This window comes from Sus scrofa, chromosome 15 (assembly GCF_054392235.1).
Source record: "Sus scrofa isolate SSC_HxYL_T2T_F1_AM1 chromosome 15, Sscrofa_HxYL_maternal_Yorkshire_Landrace_v2.0, whole genome shotgun sequence".
In the NCBI taxonomy this organism is placed as follows: domain Eukaryota; kingdom Metazoa; phylum Chordata; class Mammalia; order Artiodactyla; family Suidae; genus Sus; species Sus scrofa.
In genome coordinates, this window is record NC_139397.1 from 106204032 (window position 1) to 106224596 (window position 20565).

At 34.2% G+C, this 20565-nt stretch overlaps 1 protein-coding gene and 1 pseudogene across 16 annotated transcripts in view; one reads left to right on the top strand and one right to left on the bottom strand.

Annotated features, from left to right (window-relative positions):
• Positions 1–20565, bottom strand: part of ZSWIM2 (zinc finger SWIM-type containing 2) — a 45202-nt gene that overhangs the window by 6433 nt on the left and 18204 nt on the right. For 5 of the 16 annotated variants that reach the window (XM_084999141.1, XM_084999143.1, XM_084999140.1 and 2 more), the window contains 4 exons: positions 15351–15427; positions 13803–13843; positions 4249–4459; positions 2741–2992 (listed from right to left, as the gene is read on the bottom strand). In XM_084999141.1, the coding sequence (XP_084855267.1) occupies positions 2741–2958 (218 nt within the window). In that variant the 5' untranslated portion in view covers positions 2959–2992; positions 4249–4459; positions 13803–13843; positions 15351–15427. Of the gene's footprint in view, positions 1–50; positions 2627–2740; positions 2993–4248; positions 4460–5095; positions 6586–13802; positions 13844–15350; positions 15428–16503; positions 16813–20565 lie in introns of those variants that run through there. The other 11 variants (XR_014829343.1, XR_014829344.1, XM_021075297.2 and 8 more) reach the window with 6 other exon arrangements.
• On the top strand, positions 4499–7774 carry LOC110257089 (protein maelstrom homolog pseudogene; annotated as a pseudogene).

Consider the following 20565-nt stretch of genomic DNA (forward strand, 5'->3'; position numbering starts at 1 on the left):
TCTCACCCCCATGCTAATTTCCTATTGCTATTGTAACAAATTACAACAAATTTACCAGCTTAAATAATACTTTATTGTCTTACAATTTTGTGGGTCAGAAGTCTGACATGGGTCAGAATGGGATCAACAGAATTGCATTTAAAATCAAGGGATCCACAGAATTGCATTTCTTTTTGGAGATTACAGAGAAGATCTGCTTTCTTTACCCTTTCTTTTAAATGCTGCCCACCATCCTTAGCTTACCTTGTGGTCTTTTCCTCCATCTTCCTTTTCTTCCATGGTCACGCATCCCTTTGACTCTCTTCTTTGCTGCCCTTTTCTATTTTCAAGAACCACTGTGATTACACTAACCCAGGCAATCCAGGATAATCTTATTTCAAGGTCAGATGATTAGCAACCTTAATTTCATTGGCAGACTTAATTGCCATACAACATGTAACCTAACATACAGGTTCTGGGCATAAGGATGTGGATACTTGGGAGGCATTATTTGCCTACTACACATCCCCCTACCATGATGTCTTCCTGGAGTACCTTTCTTTCTCTAGATTCCTTTAGCATCTACAGTCTATTGTATTCTTTCATTTAATTACCCATTGTTTTCCAATTATTTCATGAATGCTAGAGTTACACTTAGCTGAATACTTCTTGAAAAAGTGGAAAAAGATATATGTATAAAGTTTTCAATATAAACTACTGATATATTAAAAGACTTCATTTTCCATGAAGCTCAATTTAAACATATATCACTTAAAAATTTTTGCCACAAGCAGAGAATTTTAATTTCCTTGGAGCAATATTCACCAAAAAATAATATTCCAAGCAAATAAACTTATTTTCTTAAGTCGTCAAAGAATTAGAAGATCATTTCCATGGGAAATCTGGGAAAACATACCCTTCAGACATCTTAGAAGCAGCAAACATTAATTTATTCATTATTATTATTTATATATACAGGGCAGATCCTTAATAATTTTTATCAATCAGAGCAATAGTGCAGTTTATTCAATACATCAAATTATGCTGCCTAGAAAAAGTTAAGCATCTCTATTTTAAGCTGTATATCATATATAATATCTATATATCATATACATGATACATATTTTTGGAATTAACTTCTTAAAAGATAAGTAGCTATATTGTGAACCTCTAATGAAGAAGGAACTGAAACACTTTCTAGTTTATCTTATCTCCTACACAATCCATTACTAAAACTACTGGAAACAGTTTTTTTTCTAGCTATTGACAGAATTGTTAGTATTTGAGGGAAAGGAAGGACTGCATCTATGCCAAACCATAGAGAAGTTATTCTGAAAGAAAAGGTGGAGCAGCAGGCAGGAAGCAGAACAGTGGAGAATGCCTGCATTGAGGGGTAGCAGAAAGAATCATCCATGGGGACAGAAAGAGCTGTCTGAAGGCTCAGAGTGACAGTGGAGTACCTATCATTAACAAAATACTTAAAAGCAAGATTGAGATAATTTACCAAAGCCACCCACATATTAAACATTTGAGGAATACAACACTACGAAGACAAAATTTTACACTGTGGCTTTCACCTGTCTTTGTCCTATTCAGCTTTCTTCCCTATCTCCTTTTTCACATGTTACTTTAGTCTCTGTTGTTCTTACCCACTCCTCTTGAAAAATTCAGATTGCTGAAACAGTGGCTACTAATACCAAGTAGCAAGTCTTTCTTTTCTCTGGAATTCTCTTTAACCAGCGTTCTTGAAAAATAGCTAAATACCTCCTGCTAAACCTTATAAATATTCTGCCATCTTTCTCAAGTGAGAATGCTCCTTTGGTGCTTTCTCGAGCTAGCTGTTTTCCAATTAAGACTTTTATTAATGATGCACTGGTTGATTTACTTCTATGTGACACATTGAGAAAGTGGACTAAAAGAATAAAGGTATCACTCACTGTTGGGGGGGTGATAAAAATTGTTTTAAGGTTTTATGAGGGATTTTTAAAAATATATATTAATTGGATTCATTATAACATAATCCTAGGAAGACTGAAAAGTAAACTGATAACATTTTAGAAAAAAATTTAACAAAGATCAAAACAAAGTATTTTCCTCTTAACACTGAGTTAACTTAAGATTTTACTTAAGGAAGCATAATTTCCTAAGCATAGCAATTAATTGATGTTTTATGGTTGGAATTATGGAAAAGCTTGGGGATTACTCAAAAAGTAATGAAAATTGTTTTCTCTGATAAGTTTTTGTTGAGGCATAAGATATGAAAGAAAATAAAACATAAACTCATTCAAATTTGGACTTGGGGGAACTCCAGTAAATATTTATTTGATCTAGTCAGTATCCTTCTTGCTTAATTCTAGGAGTTGTTGACAAAGATCTCATTGGTGTGGTTCAAAGAAGGTGACAGGAGGTGAGAGAAATATCTAGCAGGGCTCTGAGCTTGAAACTCATTTAGGCCAAACTGCAAAGCCCATGTCCCAAGCTTCGAGGAAAGGATGTTACTTCAGACTCTCAATCTAGACTGGAATGCAAAGCCAACGTCCGTGTGTGAGTGAAGAAAATAAAACAATTGAAATTCCTGAGGTACAAAGTTGACATGGACCACCAGACTGAAAATCCTCAAGCAGCAGCTATCTTTAAGGCAAACACACTGTATAAAGGAGGAAAAGAAGAAGCTAAATGACCAGTACTCTGATGTTCAAAGTTTACTAAAATTAAAAAAAATTTAGACTACATGTTTATAATTTTACTGATTGATACTTACTTATAACACTTGCCCTCGATTGGAAACTGTTGACAGTTATTACAGGGAATTCCAAGGTGTTTGTCTAGTCGCTGTTTCTCAGCTGCAGTCACAAGTCTGCTAGAGTTTTTGAATTCCTCTGAAATAAGTTTTAATGGTGCAAACTCTTTTCTACACAGAGGACATTTTAACATGGAATTGTTCGATGTCATATCCTGAAAATTAGCTAAGATCTTCATGCATTTTATATGAACATTATTGCCACAGCCAAGTCTGTTAGAAATAAAATTCAAGTTTACTATTTATATAGAGCAAAGTTGTACATATGTGTGTTTGTATGTATATGTAATGTACATATATATGCATGTGTATATGTGTATATATATATATATGTACATTTTCTGTTACCATCTTTATTTCCCATAAAAATAGATTCTGAACTGATATAGCTTGATTACACACATAACCCTCTAATCTACCATCTTTAATTTAGTACATCAGAATTCCAAACAAAGTCTCCCCTATTTCAATGAAATGGTGATAAAAGATTTTGCATCATTATAATATTTTTCATTTTTAAAGTGAGAATGAATATAGTCCAAGTGAAGAGGAAAATAATATTAATCATCGTCATTATTTTATTTTACTTGTTACTATTATTTTTGGCCACACCCAAGGCACATGGAAGTTCTCAGGCTAGCAACTGAACCCACACCACATTTGCACCTGTGCCACAGATGTGTCAATGCTGCATCCTTAACTTGCTGTGCCACAAGGAAACTTCCAATAATAGTAATTTTTAAATAAAAAATATTACTGAGAGCAAGGGTATCACATTATTTTTCTAGAAATCACCAAATGTAAATGTGATAGTACCCAATAAATATCTGCTGAGAGAAATAATATTTTGGGAAATAGTTAATAATTTTAAAACAAGCAAAAGAAGCAGCTCTTTTCCACACTGTGAAAAAATACACTGTAGATGAAAATTTTGGCAAATAATCAGGACAAAAAAAATTAAAAATTTCAGTAGCAAATATTGCCCAAATTTTCCAAGTCCAACTTTATGGTGCCTTAAAGAATAATTGAGTATGACCCTGTAAATAAATATTTATGTGTAAGTGAAATTTTGAATTAAAGATAAAATTTAGAAAAGCTGAAGAGAATTTTATCATTTTAAAGTAAAATAATCTTTACTTTCAGAAAACTCTGTAACTCTAAGCCATGGCATCTTTTCATATATATAAAATAGAATGTGAAAATTATCTACTTTAATAACTTAAAGTGAAAAGGAAAATAAAGTGGAGTTATTTTTTAACTTGCATGCTGTAAAATGTAGCCCAGATATAATTAAAGAATAGGACCTCTCATAACATACACATTAGGAAATAAAAGAAGGCCAATTAAATATAATGGTTTAAACATGTATTGTTTTTCTATCAACATGTTTCAAAAGATAATCAATTACAAACATATTAAATTAGAATTTTTCCATGCATTTTTAGAATTCCAAGAAAAAAACATGTCACCTGCAGAAGGTGACAGGAAGCTTTTTCTCCAAAAGCACTTCTTGACAAATAGAGCAGATATCATCAGAACCAATTTCCTTCTGTTTAATGTAGCCATCTTCTTCAATTTGTGCATTTTCATCATTCGTTCCTTGTTGGGGAGTTTGAACTTGAGGAATCCCCCGAAGCAAGTTGCTGATTTCTCCTTCCACAAGACCTAACTGCAAAGCAGCTAGTGATAAATTCCAAAGTATTAAAATTCAGTGACAGAATGGAGATACAGAAACAACTTAGGCTGAAAGTTAGCATTTTCCCCCAAATATCAGAAAGACAGTTTTGGTTGAATTATTACACTGACATTTACCACTTTTTTGTATTCCTTTCAGAGCCAAAAGTTCAGAAAAGAGTCATTTACAAAAAGAATAGAAGTTATCTCTTTTTTCCTTGTTACCGAAGAAAGTCAGTGAAACCAGTGCATTATAAAGTTTTTGGATTAATTATATGATAATGTTAATCCTTGAATTAGTATTATAATCATATCTTATATTTTGATCTGTTCTCTTGTTCATAAACAAATACTTCATTAACATATAGGAGTATTAAAATAAATAAGCACAAATAAATAAAGGGGAAGAGTAGTCAGTGTAATTTAGTATTTGCTAGATGAATAATTAGCAAATGAATTATGAGAGAGCAAGACTCAGTTATCTCAGTGTTTTGGTATCCACATCCTTCACAAATTTGGTCAGTATTTTTCAAGACAATCTATTAAGTATATTATCTATACTTTTGGGGTGTACATTCTTTGAATTCTGAATTTTCTCCATCCTGCTGTCTTTATTACAATAATAATTATTATTAGCCACACCTGCAGCATGTGGAGGGAGATTCCTGGGCCAAGGATCAAACCCATACCACAGCAGTGAACTGAGCCATTGCAGTGACAACACAAGGTTCTTAACATGCTGCGCCACAAGGTAACTTCATCCTTTTGTCGTTATAAGAAATGGTGTTGTAAGTGCACAGAATTTTGATCAAGGCATCCTAGATCCTTTATTCTCTGGCCCACTCCCATGCACCTGCCTCTTCCCCTCTCTTAACATGATGCAATTTAAAAATACCAGATGTTATGGGTCCCTCTGAATTCCATTCACTTTATACATTCTTAAATATGTATAGAGTAAAAAAATCATTTTCCTTAAAAGGATTATCAATTAAACCCTAAAAATACTGAAAACATCATAGTTACTTTTCAAAACAAAAATCACTGTTCCTTGTCTGAGGTGGGGTGGCAGGTGGAATGCAGGAGGGTATCATACTTCAATTAACCATTACTTTGGAGGATGAGGGCTATTTGTCACAGAGACACAGCAACAGCTGCTCCCTACAAAAATGAAGAGGAAAATGAAGAACAAAAGATTGTGCTTTGAGGAATGAAGATTCTCTAGGGCAGCAGAAATATTGAAATATAAAATTCATAAGAGGAGCTGGCCACAAACTGTTCTATGTGGTGTAACACAAATTTGGGGAATAAAAGGGAGAAACAAATTCTTCAGAAATTAATTTAGAAAAATTAGATTACAAAAGAATATTATTTTATAGAGAAGAGCAAGACAGCTAACCTTATCAGACATCATTTTGCATTATAATAAACAATAAAAATAAATAAGGACTCACTAAATAATAAAAATTATGAAACAGGGATGAAAAAAAGCACTGTTCTATAGCTGTTATTGAGATAACTTGGTATAAACATGGATAAAATTAATTCCAACCAAATACCAACCTCCAATTTATAGCAATACAACTACACATGGATGCCATAAGGAAGAATAAAAAATACAACAGAAAAACTAGCAGAAATAAACCTCCAAAATACTATGGATGAAGGACAACTTTCAAAGCATTGAAACAATATACATGAATGGTTACAAAACAAAACAAAAAAACCCGCATACATATGGCTAAAAATCCAAACACAAAATTTAATAAAGCCATATTAAAAAATTATGACATTAGGAAAACATTTGCAAAGAGGGGTAATCTCTATATTGAGGAGGAGTTTGTAGCTTATCCCAGTAAATAAATAGCCAAAGCACAACTCACACATGTAAACAAGTCAATGGATGTTCAACTCCATTAATATCAAAGAAAAGTTAGTTAAAATCAAAATGAGGTGCAGACACAGAACAAAACCTACTAAATAAGAAGTAATAAATAAATAGCATGCGAAGAATGCTTCCTCCGTTGTGAAATAGACCGTGTTAAATATTCTCTCCAAGAAGGTATTATGCCAGATTTACATTTTTTCCCCCCTTTTCTAGGGCCGATTCCCGCGGCATATGAAGGTTCCCAGGCTAGGAGTTGAATCAGAGCTGTAGCCACCAGCCTACGCCAGAGCCACAGCAACATAGGATCCGAGCCAAATCTGTGACCTACACCACAGCGCGTGGCAATGCTGGATCCTTAACCCACTGAGCGAGTTCAGGAATCGAACCTGCAACCTCATGGTTCCTAGTCGGATTCGTTAACCACTGCGCCACGACGGGAGCTCCTAATAGCTTTTTTTTTTTTTTTTTTTTTTTTCAGATTTACAGTTTTATAGATCCTAGTGAAATTCCATGAGAATTTTTATTTCATTGTCAGTGATTCTAGTTATAAGATCCCTATTGCAAACACTGAATCTGGGCATGATCAAGCAATTGTGTTACAAAACCTTTATAGATTTAGTCATCCAAGCCCAGAGAACTGGCTACCTCTCTGCTACAAGTCTGATGATAGAGTCAGAGTCAACTGGTATTTGAAGTATATGGAGAAATCATCAGAAATTAGGCAAGCTCTAGAACTTCTCACTGTAGAGGACCTTGTGATAGGGATCTAGCAGCAAAAATTTCTCAAAGAGCTCTCTAAGAGCTGGGTTTGGAGCCCCCTAGATATGGCCATGTGGGATTATTCTAGCAACACATGGTGCAAGTGGCATGAAGAAAATGATACTCTCTTCTGAGCTTTAGCTGTTTGCAAGAAAGTTTCATACTGCCTCAGTAATTCTCTGGCCACTCTCTTTGGAATCCAGCTCACAGAGGTTCATGTATCACCCCAAGATTATGAGGCCAGCAATAGTGTGATACCCAAAATGGTTGTATTAGATGAGAGCATTATCAGAAGCTAAGGGTTGAGAGTCCAGGATTCTCTCATTTCCGCTCTTCTAATCAGGAACAAAGTTCAAACATATCCACTGATGACCACCCATTTGGGCTGAAAATTTCTGGCCAAAACAGCAGTGTTCAGGGAAGAAGGATTACCCGCGTACTAGAGAACATCTCTAATTCCTCCAGCAATACCCACAAATTCTCTGTGAGGCTTCATTCTCACCTGTCCTGTCACATTTTCCCAAAAGATGGATACAACTCTTTCTCTTCCTGATCTTAATGATGGTGCTATTTTCAATTTCTGCAAAAATAATGGGCCCAACTTCCTTTCTGACTATAGTCATACTTAATAGATCACATCAAGGATAAATGTCTTACAAAAACTACTTAATTTTAAAGGAAACTCTATTTTGTAGACTAAAAATACTTGGGGTTCCCACTGTGATTCAGTGGGTTAAGGAGTTGGTGTTGCTGCAACTGTGGTGTAGATCGCTGCTGTGGCTTGGATTTGATCCCTGGCATGGGAATTTCCATATGCTATGGGTGTGGCCAAACAAACAAACAAAAATACTTATGGTTGGGGAAGATCTTGGCATTTTTACTTTTTTTTTTTGAGGGCTTGTTCTACTTCCTCATGGTATTATAGGAATGCCACTAAATTTTTGAGTCCTATAAGAATAAAACTGGCAGTTTCAGTGTTATGCTTTGGGAATGTTTTATTTTGGTATCTTTTACTCAACAATAAAGGTATTGAATATCTGTAATTAAATATTTTTAAATAGTTTTAATTAATTTCTTTCCATTATGAAATATGGAACTGTATCCTAGAGATCTGCAGCTATTTTCACTGCAAATATCTAAGGAAATTGGACTTTAACAAAAATAAAAGTTTGCTACTTAAAGTCTTTGAAATATGCTGACTTTGGCAAAAGTCACTTGAAGGATGAGCAGCCAAAATAAGATTATGCAATTTTCCCAAACCACATGGCTAGAGGGTGACCAGATTTCAGGTTCACCTGACCACAAAGCTCTTTGTATATACCAAGCAGATGTTGAGTCAGGTATTTGCCCTGTTGGTGACTGACTTAAACTGGCTCATGGTCTCTGCTTGGGCTATTATATGGCCTAGGAGTAGAAAAAAAGAGGTAGTAACCTTTTTACCTGGAACCACAGCCAATAACACACACAGCAGTGGCAGAGAGAGCATTCTAATTTAGGTCTTGTGACTCAAAACCCTGGTCCCTCTGGCTTGTGAATCACTTGGTGTCTGTCATGGGACTCTGGTTTTTTAAATACCCATATTCTCCTTTACTAACTATTGAGTACATATCCACAAATTACATATATATGAAAGGATGTATATGTGTATATATATGTATTATATATATATCCTTGTGAAATCCTTAGTAACCACTCTGAGGAAGAAGATACCTCTATTTGACAGACAAATACAACCCAGAGACTCAAGCTGAAGAGCTACTTTGTGGGGGAACTGTTAACTGGGTCTGACTCCAAAGACCACTTTACTCGCATATCACACTGCCTTTTAACTTCTTATCATCTACTTCTGGTATCAGATCTTTAAACAAGAAACAGTTCATTGAATGTAAGTCTATATATTGCATTTTCTACTAGCAGATTTGTTTTAAAATCTTATATATAAGCCAGGAGCCCATTTAATCTTTCTTCAAAATCAGCAGAACAGCAATTGGGTTGGCTTCAAAAGTAGAGGGAAAGCCTGCAATTATAACTCAGATCTTCGGCTTCCTGAGACCTATTCTATGCCATATGACTTTAATCCTGTGTTATTAATTAACATTATATTTTAAAATTTTTGCTGGTTGTGTTGTTTTTTTGAGGTATAGTATATATGCCTGGTATATATAAATGGTCAAATAAACCAAAACAATTCAATAGGAAAAAAAACATGTTACATTTCGTTTGCCTAATGTTATTTTCATTTTTTATTTAAAAAAATTATTTCATGGCACTTTAGATCTTCTAAGGGTATGTCAGATGTATAGAAGAATGAGACTATTTTCTTATTTAATTTTCTAGGAATGAATAGATTATTATGAACCTTGAATCTGGTATTTTTTTCTCACTTTGTGTGACTTAGTCTTCTTTTCAACATTATAGAAATATTACTAGCTTTTCAAAATTTTTCTATGTACCTTTATTTTCCTTGGAGACTTAAATATACTGTTAATGTCTTTCATTTTATGCTTAAGTAATATTGGTGAATGTGACTAAAACATGAATCCAAAAAGCAAAACTAGCAGAAAATTGACATGCTGCTGAAATCATAAATCAACAAAAGTACTTTAAAGATTAGTACATATGGGTGACAGACATAAAGATATTAATACATAAAAAGAGAATAAAACACTTGAATTCATAGATATAGAGAATGGTTGATGTTTGCCAGAATATTTGAGAGCTGCTAAAACAACAGATCTTAAAAATTCTCATCAGAAGAAAAAATTTGTGTGGTACTGGATGTTAACTAGACTTATTGTGATCATTTTGCAATATATACAAATATTTTATCATTACGTTGTATACTCAAAACTAATATTTTATATGTCAATTATATCTCAATGAAACATATTTTTATTCTAATTTCCAGTTAGGGAGACTTTAGGCTAAAGAAATAATTGAAAGAAAAAGTTTCACGTACAAAGAATATAACAGGTAGTTAGAAATAAATGAAATGCCTAACAATGGAAGAATGTTAAATAAATTACGGTGTATCATAATTTATTTAACATTTATTGATGTGAATTAGAGAGACTACACAGCATTGAAAATATTTATAAAGTAACAATGTGTAATAAAAGCAGAACACAAACACACACACACAAAATTTCCACAAATTATTAGGTATACATAAATATAAAGTCAAAAAGGAAGATAGAAAACAAAAAGTTTATTATATCTTTGTGGTGGGAATTTTAAGAGTTTTTCTTAAATGCAGTTTTTATTTTATCCATAAATATTTAATTGAAAAAAAGGGACAGATGGTATTTACTAGACACTGTATTTGGGTGAAACCATTAGGTGATAAATACAGATTTTGCTGGGGAACATTTGCTGGGTAATGGGAAAGAATACTCAGTGTTCAAAACTTATCTTTATAAAAAAATAATTTTTGTATGTCTTCAAAAATAAAAGAGAATCTCAGGTTTCTGGTATGCAACACTATGGTACAAATAATTGTCTCCAGATTTGTTTTAGAAAAGAATCTATGAATGATCAAAACACTTTTGCTTTATTACTAGTAACTGTCTTCTCTACATTTACATACATACTTTACACAATTTTTTTGCCTTTTTTTTTTTAGGGCTGCACTTGTGTCATATGGAAGTTCCTAGGCTAGGGGTTGAATTGGAGCTGTAGCTGCTGGCCTACACCACAGCCATAGCAACATGGGATCTGAGCCCCATCTGTGACCAGATCCTTAACTCACTGAACAAGGCCAGGGATGGAACTTGCACCCTCACAGATACCAGTCAAGTTCCTAACCTGTTAAGCCACAATGGGAACTCCTACTTTACATAATATTAATGAATAATTGCTTAAAGCTTTCTTTGAATTATTTTAATTTTCATGTATGTTTGTTCTAGCTCTCATTTAAATGATGAATTTCAACATCATTGAGACATACTTTCTTTAAATATTTGTACACAAAGGATTTTCTCAATGTTGAGTAACTAAATCTTCTTTTAAATATGAGATATGGAAGATATTTCAGTACAATATAATTTTTCAAAATTAATATGTAGGATCAACTTTAAACTTAAAAAAAATTTCCTATTGTAGGGATATTAATAAAAAGAATAAGACATGGTTTCTGCCTTCAAGAGTACAAAGAATAATACAAAATATCAGATTGATCCATATGAAATTATCATTTTTGTAGATGAAAAAAATAATGGCAATTCATATAATTCAATTTATTAAATAAATCACCTAGCAGAGCTCCTGACTAATATGCAGTACAATAAATATTTTTTGATTGCAATTGGGTTCCACTGTCCAATATGGTAGCCAGGAGCCATATGTGGTCACTGAGCACTTGAAATGTGGATAGTGTGACTGAAAAACTGAATTTTAAATTTTACTTAAATTTAAGTGGAAAACTGATGATCTATAGTTACTGGAAAATTTGTAAGTATGTTTAAAATGATTTGGGTACTATGTAAATCTATTTTTCAACTGAATATTTTATGATATCTAAATGCAGATCAAGCATTTCCAATACAAATATTGTGTCTGAATTGAGAGCACTCTAAATGTAAAAATACACACCAGGTTTTGAAGACAGTATGAAAAAAACATGAAAATATCTCATAATTTTTATACTGATTATGTATTGAGACAATATTTTGGGTTTTGGGTTAAATTACAATGTATTACTAAAATTAATTTCCTATTTCTTTTTACTTTTTATAACATGGTTACTAGAAAACAACACATGTAGTTCACATTATATTTGTATTGGGCAGCCCTAGTATAGAAGCTTGTGAAAATGATATGGAAAATAGTGTAGAGAATAATTAAGACTTTGGAAAGGATGTGAACATTTCAGGTGGCTAAAAAGGAAAAATAGAGAAGAAAATAATATATATGAAATCATATAACCTAATCATTTTGTATGAAGGGGTTGGCAGACAGTTTGAAGAAGCGAGTAAGTGACATTTCTGAAAGAACCTTTTGTATACAGTGTGAAGGAGGAAGCAACAATATTCAGGTGCTGGAAACAAGAAGGCTATAAAGAATAGTACTGCGTTGCTGTGGCTCTAGCATAGGTCGGTGGCTACAAGCTCTGATTCGACCCCTAGCCTGGGAACCTCCATGCCGTGGGAGCGGCCCAAGAAATTGCAAAAAAAAAAAAAAAAAAAAAAAAATAGTACTAAAGGCTGATGAAGGTTGAACAAAAGTGAGAATGAGGATGGAGAGGTAAGATCACTGTTGAGAAGTAGGTAGGATATAACATAAACTGGACTTATTTAAGAAAGAAGAGAACGGGAGAGAAAAAGTCAATGAGAATGCCAAGGTTTCTAGCTTTGGAGATGAAAGGAAAAAAAAGCCAATATGTGAGGTAGGGAATACAACAGGGGAGCGTACATGGAGGGAATTTAGTACTCAAAATGCCTGTGTGACCTCTAAAATTGTGCTGCCCATAAGGCAGCTGGAAATACTGGTCTGCTGATAAGATGCGGAAATCACTAGTATAAAGATAACAACTGGAGACAGAAAATATGAGACATTTCTAAGAAAATGTGTAGAAAGAGAGAAGATTGCAAAAGAAATATCCCTGTACATCATTAATGTAATTTGTTACCTAGTAAAACTTTTAAATGTCTACTGTGATTGTACTTATATAATAGCTGGGAGGAATGAACCTGCCTAAATAGAATCAAACACTAAATTGAAAAAAAAAAAGAAAATTGATAATTGTTTTAATGCTTTATGAATATTATAAGCTTTTATTTATAAATGTTAAAATGTTGCAGTTCTTAGATGAGTCTGGTATGGATTAAATAACTTTTTGCAGGAAACACTTCCATAATGACAGCATCTTCATTATAAAATGTACAAATCTAAATAAACTATAATAAAATTATTTTTCTTTCTCTTTTATTGTTGAGGACTTAAGACTTTAAACCTAAATATAAAGTTTAAATTATAAAAATTTCACATTACTGACTTTAAACTCAATTATTGACATAAAAATTGTTTTACTCTAAAAAAATATATATATATATTTTGCATAAAAACTTGTCAGTAAACATTTTTAAATAAAATTACGTATCATGTAGAGTTCCTGTCGTGGTTCAGCAGAAGCAAATCTGACTAGTATCCATGAGGATTCAGGTTGAATCTCTGGCCTCAGTGAGTTAAGGATCTGGTGTTGCCAGGAGCTGTGGACCACAGACGCAGCTCGGATCTGGCATTGCTATGCCATATTAGACCCAGTTCGACCCCTAGCCTGGGAACCTGCATATGCCAAGAGTATGGTCTAAAAAGACAAAAAAAAAAAAAGATTATGTATCATGTCAACTGTATTTTTAGGATGTGAAAAATCACATTTGTTATTTTTCTTATAATTAAAATAAATTTAGACACAAACTACTGTGAATACTTGCTTAGAAAACGAGAGAATTTTTTCTAAAAAATAACTGGCATTATTTCATTCCATTATTTATTATTCCATTATTATTAATGAAAATGTAATTTGAAATGACATATAAAGTTACATTTTGTGTTAAATATGAATAAAAATGTTCTATCTTAAGTGTAACAAACTGGGCTACAGATAGTTGTCAGATTGTCTAGAAAAATACTTGTCTAATTTTAGAATGTCTAAGTAAAAAAATTTGTTAACTTCAATTAGTAAAAACCCATACACAAACAACTTACATTCATGATTCCTCGGAAGCTTGAATTTTTTCAACAAGACCCTAATGTTCAAAAGTAGAAAAGCAAAATAAAACATTTATTTTTGACATAACCTCAAAAGGTACTATTTCATTTTAATTTTAGAACAGGAATGGCATTATAGAATTTATATTGATGAAAGTATTAGGGATAAACTTAAAATTCTCATCAGTTTTCTGTTACAAGAGTAGTCAAATTTATCTTTTATAATAATTCTATGTGAAAAAGTATGATCAATGGAAACAAAAGACATTTGTAGTAAAGAGATTTGCCAGAGAGAGTCCACATATCTCCTCATGAGATAGAGTCATTCATAAAAAGAGGTTAGTGAGGGAATCTCAGTATTCACAATTATCCCTGGAAGTTTCCTACTCCTGAAAACGGAGGAATTTTCTGGATAGAGTAATAAATGACTGTTTTCCTAAATATACCACTTTAATGTATGGTAGAAAAATGTTTTCAAATATCATTAATTAAAATGGAATATGACTTTTTTAAAAAGTAGGAGATTATATATTAAATACTTACTTAAATATATTAAATACATTATATTAAATACTGGGATTATATTTCAATTCAGTTTATGGTAAGCATACTGTAAAAAATAAGTGACATAAAAATCAGAACAGAATGCCCTTGCCCTGAGGTAGCTGGCATGAAATAAAAATAAACTATTTTATGTATAATAATGAAACCAAATTGCAAGTTTTGAAAGGATCGTATTTTATATTTTTATGCTAACTAGAGCAAATAACTTGTGTTAGTAGATGCTCAAAAAAATTGATCATAACAACAAAAACCTTGGTATTATAATAGCAGATATACACTGTTTTTTAACCTGTGAATAAAAGCATTAAAATAAGAGATACAAACTTTTTTTCTTAATTTCTTGTTTGATTTTTCTCCTTTAAATATCAATTACAAATTTTCTATAATAACATAATTAGTGACTTGTTAGTGTAAGTATAGCAGGTAAACAAAATGAGTTCAGTTGGGTTCAAATTAAGAATTTTTTCTGTTTTTAATTTCTGGGATGCTCTATAAACTGGTTCTGACTCTAGAGGAAAAATTTCAGATTTGACAGAAATAATTTTTAGTAGAGTTCTATTTCAAAAGATTCATAGTCAAATGCTTATTGAAAAGGAAAATAATAAAAATTAAAAAAAATATCATAATGAACCATGTAATTATCATCGATGATATGAATCAGGGAGGGTTTTTTCCTCCTGTTTTATAGTTAGATTTCGCATTTGTACATAGTGAAAATCTAACACTGTTTTTTTCCTTATTGAAAACAATAACATTCCAAACATGAAGAGGTGGTAGTATGTTTCTCAATTTAAACCTTACTTAATTTTTGAAATGACATAAATACCCAAAACTATATTGATAAGCTGTGACCATTTTACTTTTATATTCCTCCAACAACAAATTTCTTTAATCTTGCAGTACTCAAACCATGAAAAAGGCAAAACATATAATATACCAAGATGTTCCTTTGTGGAGGATTTTTATTACAAAGTCACTTACCAGCATATATGTTTACAAAGTTCCCCTCCTTTCAGAAACACAGAACAGTTACAAACATGAGGATTTCCTAGAGAAACCTTAAAAAAAAAAATGCACACTTAAAAACCCCAATTAATTTTTAGAGTTATGGAGTAAAATTTAGTTAAAAGATAATTGGATTAAAAGAGTTTCAAGAGATAATTTAGTTTAGCTAACTCCAACAAGGTCAAATGCTTGTCATCTTAAGTCTATTGAGACGTCCTAATTCTTGACACCAGTCTAATTTTTCACTTCCATATTCTTTGCCTTGCTCAACAAACTGCATTGTCAGCTACGACTTTTTTTAAGTGAACGTCATTTAGGCAAGTGAAAAGAAATCTAATTTTAAAAGCTTGAAAAAAAACTATAAATTTCTAACTGAAAGGAAATTCTGCTTTGCAGTGGAGCTAATGACCTTTGATAAAGCACTTCATCTGGGATTTTTGTTTTGTGCGTTTGAATTGGTGAGTTTATTTAATTTTATTCAAGAAAACTAAATTAATTCACCAAATCTATACTGGCTTAAACTATTTATTAAATGCTCCAAGTATTGTAAACAACAAAGTGAAAAAAGGACCTTTGAAATAGGCAGTTTTGTAATCTGTATTCAGTATTTAAAGTGCATCAAACTAAAATTTCCTAGTCAACTCTTGGATTTTCGAGTGGTGAGAGTAGGATTCATATTTCATATATGAATATGAAATATTTGTGGTCTTTTAGCAAAATTAAAAGGAATTTTTATTCATTAAGACCTTTCCAAGGCATCGCCATTTAAGTCATACTTTAAAAGGGTCTTGTTAAAGCTTCAGAATGACTAAAGAAAACCCGATTTTATTTATTTAGCAAATAAATACTGTTTGTAAACAGATATTTCGTTTACACAGATATCCGTTAGTGACTGCTAACGGATTCCAGAACGCAAATAAATGCAAACCATATATTCATACAAAACGTCTCACTTTTTCAAGCCCAAAGATTAAGGGGCTTGAAGAAGAGCTTAAAAGAGCATTTTAGAAGAGCTGAATGCAATCTGGAGTCCTAACCTCCAATAATTGGAATTTATCTAACAAATATTATTTCCCTCTGCAATTTGCACATCTTTAGAGTCTGCAACATTTGCCAGTGGGGTTCATACAGGGTAGGCCTGTGGGGACCCAGCGGATCCGGCCTGCTGGGACCGAGTTGGGGGCGGTAGTTACTCGGAAATCCTTGTTTTCCGGCTCCTCCTCCCTCAGCAGGAAGGCAGTGGGGCCCATTTCGCGTAGGAGGTAGATACTGCTGCTCAGCGCCTGGTCTTGTCGCCGGCTGAGGCGGTCGCTCAAGTGTCTTCGCCTTTCAGAGGCCTTATAGCCTCCTCGAAGCATCTTGCCCTGCCAGGACGAAGGCAGCCCCTCAGCTAGGCTCTGAGTCGCCGGCCTGTCTCCATGACCACCGCGTGCGCACTGGTTGCCTTGGTGACGGTGATTGAGCTCCGCAGTGTCCCGGCATGCCTTGCGCTGAGTGGAGCTTCTGCAGCTCACACCCGCCTCCACTCCTTCCTTCCTAAAGCAAAGCTTCTGACTAAGGAGTGTTTCTAATTGCCACCTGGCTGATTAAAAGCTAGTGGCCAAATAATATTGCTGTCAAATTCTCACGTTCCTTCTGCAGGTTCCTAGCAGGCAGGGCTTGTGAATTCTATTAGGACAGTCGCACAGCCCAGTTAAAGTTTGGGCTCTTCATGCTAAATTTATTCTGTGATGAGTCATCATTTTTATCAGAAAGCTCAGAATAATTGTGGACATTCAACTATGTTCCACAAACATTTCTCGATTGCTCACTATGTGCGTAATCTGAATGAGTTTGCTGGGGGAAGATCAAAGATGTGGAAGACAAGAGTCTAACCTGGAAAGTTAGATCCTTAAATTGGGGTGTGTGTGTGTAGGTCTATGAGCTTTTTTGCTATGTTCTAGGTAGAGAGCTGTAATAAAGTATGTCAAATGAAGAGGTCATATTACTGGAATCCTTCTTTAAAAAAATGAAATCAGGAAATAGCCAGTTGGTAGCCAGGTAACATAAAGATGGGAGATAGGGGATTTTTGTCCCATTTTGTCGTGGAAGGAATTCACAACTAGATTATGTCAAGAGCAGGAAGGAAAAAAAATGCCACAATATGGAAAAAGATGATGGAAGTGGCAGCTTTCACATGTGAAACATCCAGATAAATAGCATTCAATCCAAGATCTAAGGTTTTAACAACTAAATTTTATCTCCACTCTCCTATTCTGACTAATAACAACTAACATACACAGTACCATACTCAACTTTACCATCAATTTAATAGTGGTAGATATTAAAGTAAAACCTTATATATTAAGAAAAAACCTCATATTGAAACCAAAATAACTTGTAAATTAAATTCACTTAGTGTGTTTATTAATACTAGTAATTCTTTTTAGTTTTTTTTTTTTTTTTGTCTTTTTAGGGCTGCACCAGAGGCACACAGAAATTCCCAGGCTAGGGGTCAAATCAGAGCTGTAGCCGCTGGCCTGTGCCACAGCTACAGCAACGCCAGATGCAAGCCACGTGTGCAACCTATACCACAAGGTAATGGCAATGCCACATCCTTAACCCACTGAGTGAGGCCAGGGATGGAACCTGGCTCCTCACGGACACTAGTCAGATTTGCTTCCACTGAGCCACAATGGGAACTCCAATGCTAATAATTAAAAAGACTCAAATGGCAATCTGCACTTTCTTTGTAACTAAGAGTAAGGTTTCAGAGTGAAGGCACTTTATTCAATCACCATTCCCCTCTTCTCCCTTTCTTTCTCCATGTACATACATACATATGTACATATATCCATTTATTGTATATCTCAATATATCATACAAATATATTATGTAATATAGTTATTTAAGAAATACCTTGAAGAGAACTTTAAAAAACAAACAATAGCAAGTAATTGTTAATTGTTTTACTTCTTACAATTAGATAATACTTGCTACATGTGTAAGTGATAAACACCATTTCAAAAAGGTCACATCTTTAAAACACAATTGTCATTATGTCAACTGAATATAGATAAGTTCATAAATTCTATTTGGGGGGATGGCAAAAGGAACAGTATTCATACTTTCATAGAAATTATAAAGAGAAAGCACAGATTGCTAGACAGAACTTTAGTCTAACTGTAAGACATTTGTTTTTGTGTCTGTCAGTTAAGACTTTAAAAACATTTTTATAGGCAGGTGACCATCTCATATGTTTGATTCATCTCTTAAAAGTATGTGACGGGTAATATTTTGCAAATATTAAATCAGGGGATTAAATTTTTCCCTTAAATTCACAGTATTCCCCTCCAAGTTACATTTTGAAGTATATTGCCCCAGGGAAGAGGGAAATGGTTAGTGCTAGAAAGCTACTGATAAGCTTTGAATTTCATGAATTAAGTTTTAGCCTCTTTAGTGATACAATTTTGTCATGAAAGACAGGATTTAAGAGATTTTTATAGCTGCAAATTAAGATATAGGAAACAGGGCCTAGAGTAATAGGCCTTGGAATCGTATGGAAGAAAAGGCCCTGAGGGGTGAGAAGAAGAATAACAGAAGTCAGTGGAAAAAGTCAGCTGGTTTGGGATAACTGAGAATATCTGGAGTGTGTGTATGGAGTATACTTACTTCTGGAATAGTGTTAGGGAGGTATAGGCTATTAGGAAACTTCAGCTTCTGGCTTAGTGCCCTAACACATAATAAGCAATATGCAGAGGTGCCAGTGGAAGACAGGTAAATGAACTGGCTGTAATGCCCTGGTTATCAAGAGGTAAATATATACAATGAATATAGGAATTTGTATTTACCTCTGGATAATGAGACAAAAGAAAGGCAGAATATTAGTGTATACAAAGAGGATGCAGGAGTTCATGTTGTGGCTCAGTGGTTAACGAATTGGACTAGGAACCAGGAGGTTGCGGGTTCGATCCCTGGCCTTGCTCAGTGGGTTAAGGATCCAGCGTTACCGTGAGCTGTGGTGTAGGTGGCAGACACAGCTTGGATCCCACATTGCTGTGGCTCTGGCGTAGGCCAGCGGCTACAACTCCGATTCGACCCCTAGCCTGGGAACCTCCATACGCCATGGGAGCAGCCCAAGAAATGGCAAAAAGACAAAACAAAAACAAAAAGCAAAGAGGATGCAGAACTCAATAATCTCAAGACAGGAGGCAAACAGAACCAGTGAATTCACTGGGAGGTACCAACATAGTACCTTCTATTTAAAAAAATAATCAGGAGTCCTGCTGTGGTGCAGTGGGGGTTAAGGATCCAGCATTGTCTCTGTGGCGGCACATGTTCCACTCCTGGCCTGGCACAGTGGGTTGAGGATCCAGTGTTGCCACAGCTGTGGTGTAGGCTGCAACTGCAGCTCAGATTAGATCCCTGGCCTGGGAACTTCCATGTGCCGAGGGTGTTGCCAAGAAAGAAAAAAAATATCCATTAATTCCAGTCACAACTGAGTGATTACCAACAGGTGATCAACAGTGGCCACACTGCAGAAGTGACAGTAAGAATCCAGGGGACATTGCATGAATTCAAAGTCCTCATCTTTTGTCATCAGACACACAGCTACATCAGTTTCACTTTCTTCCCACGCTCATACACATTTGTAGAGAGAAACAGGGAATGGGTAGAAATCTGAAATGCTAAGCATTTTCTTTTTAACAGTGACCAAGGCAACCTTAACATCCCTCTCAGATTGACTAAACTTTAGACAGATTTCTGACTTTAGGTCCCTGACCTCCCTTTTTTAGAGAATTATTTTAGAAAACTTTCAGGCGTAAATACTTTCTCTGCCCCTTTGAGATCCTGATCTTCCCCCAGACTCTTGCCAGTTTTAGAACTTAGTAATGTCTTTCTGAAGAACCTGGAAGCCATCCCTTTGAAATAGAATCAAGGGAAATACTGCCCCTATCTCCCAGTGTTTGTGGCAGTATGGAGCCTAACTTTGATAATCACCAAATAGCAAACACAGATGTCCTAATCATATTGACAAATCTTGCCATCAGTGTCCTCCAGCACTTTCCCAATGGCTCACCACTGGCTTCAAAACTCCCCCCTTTTGTTCTAGTATAATTGAAGTCAATCTCTCTCCCTTGCTGTAATGTCTTGAATAGACTTCAGTGCCTGATTAACTCAGCCAGTACAAATTTTCTTTGGTGATAGATAC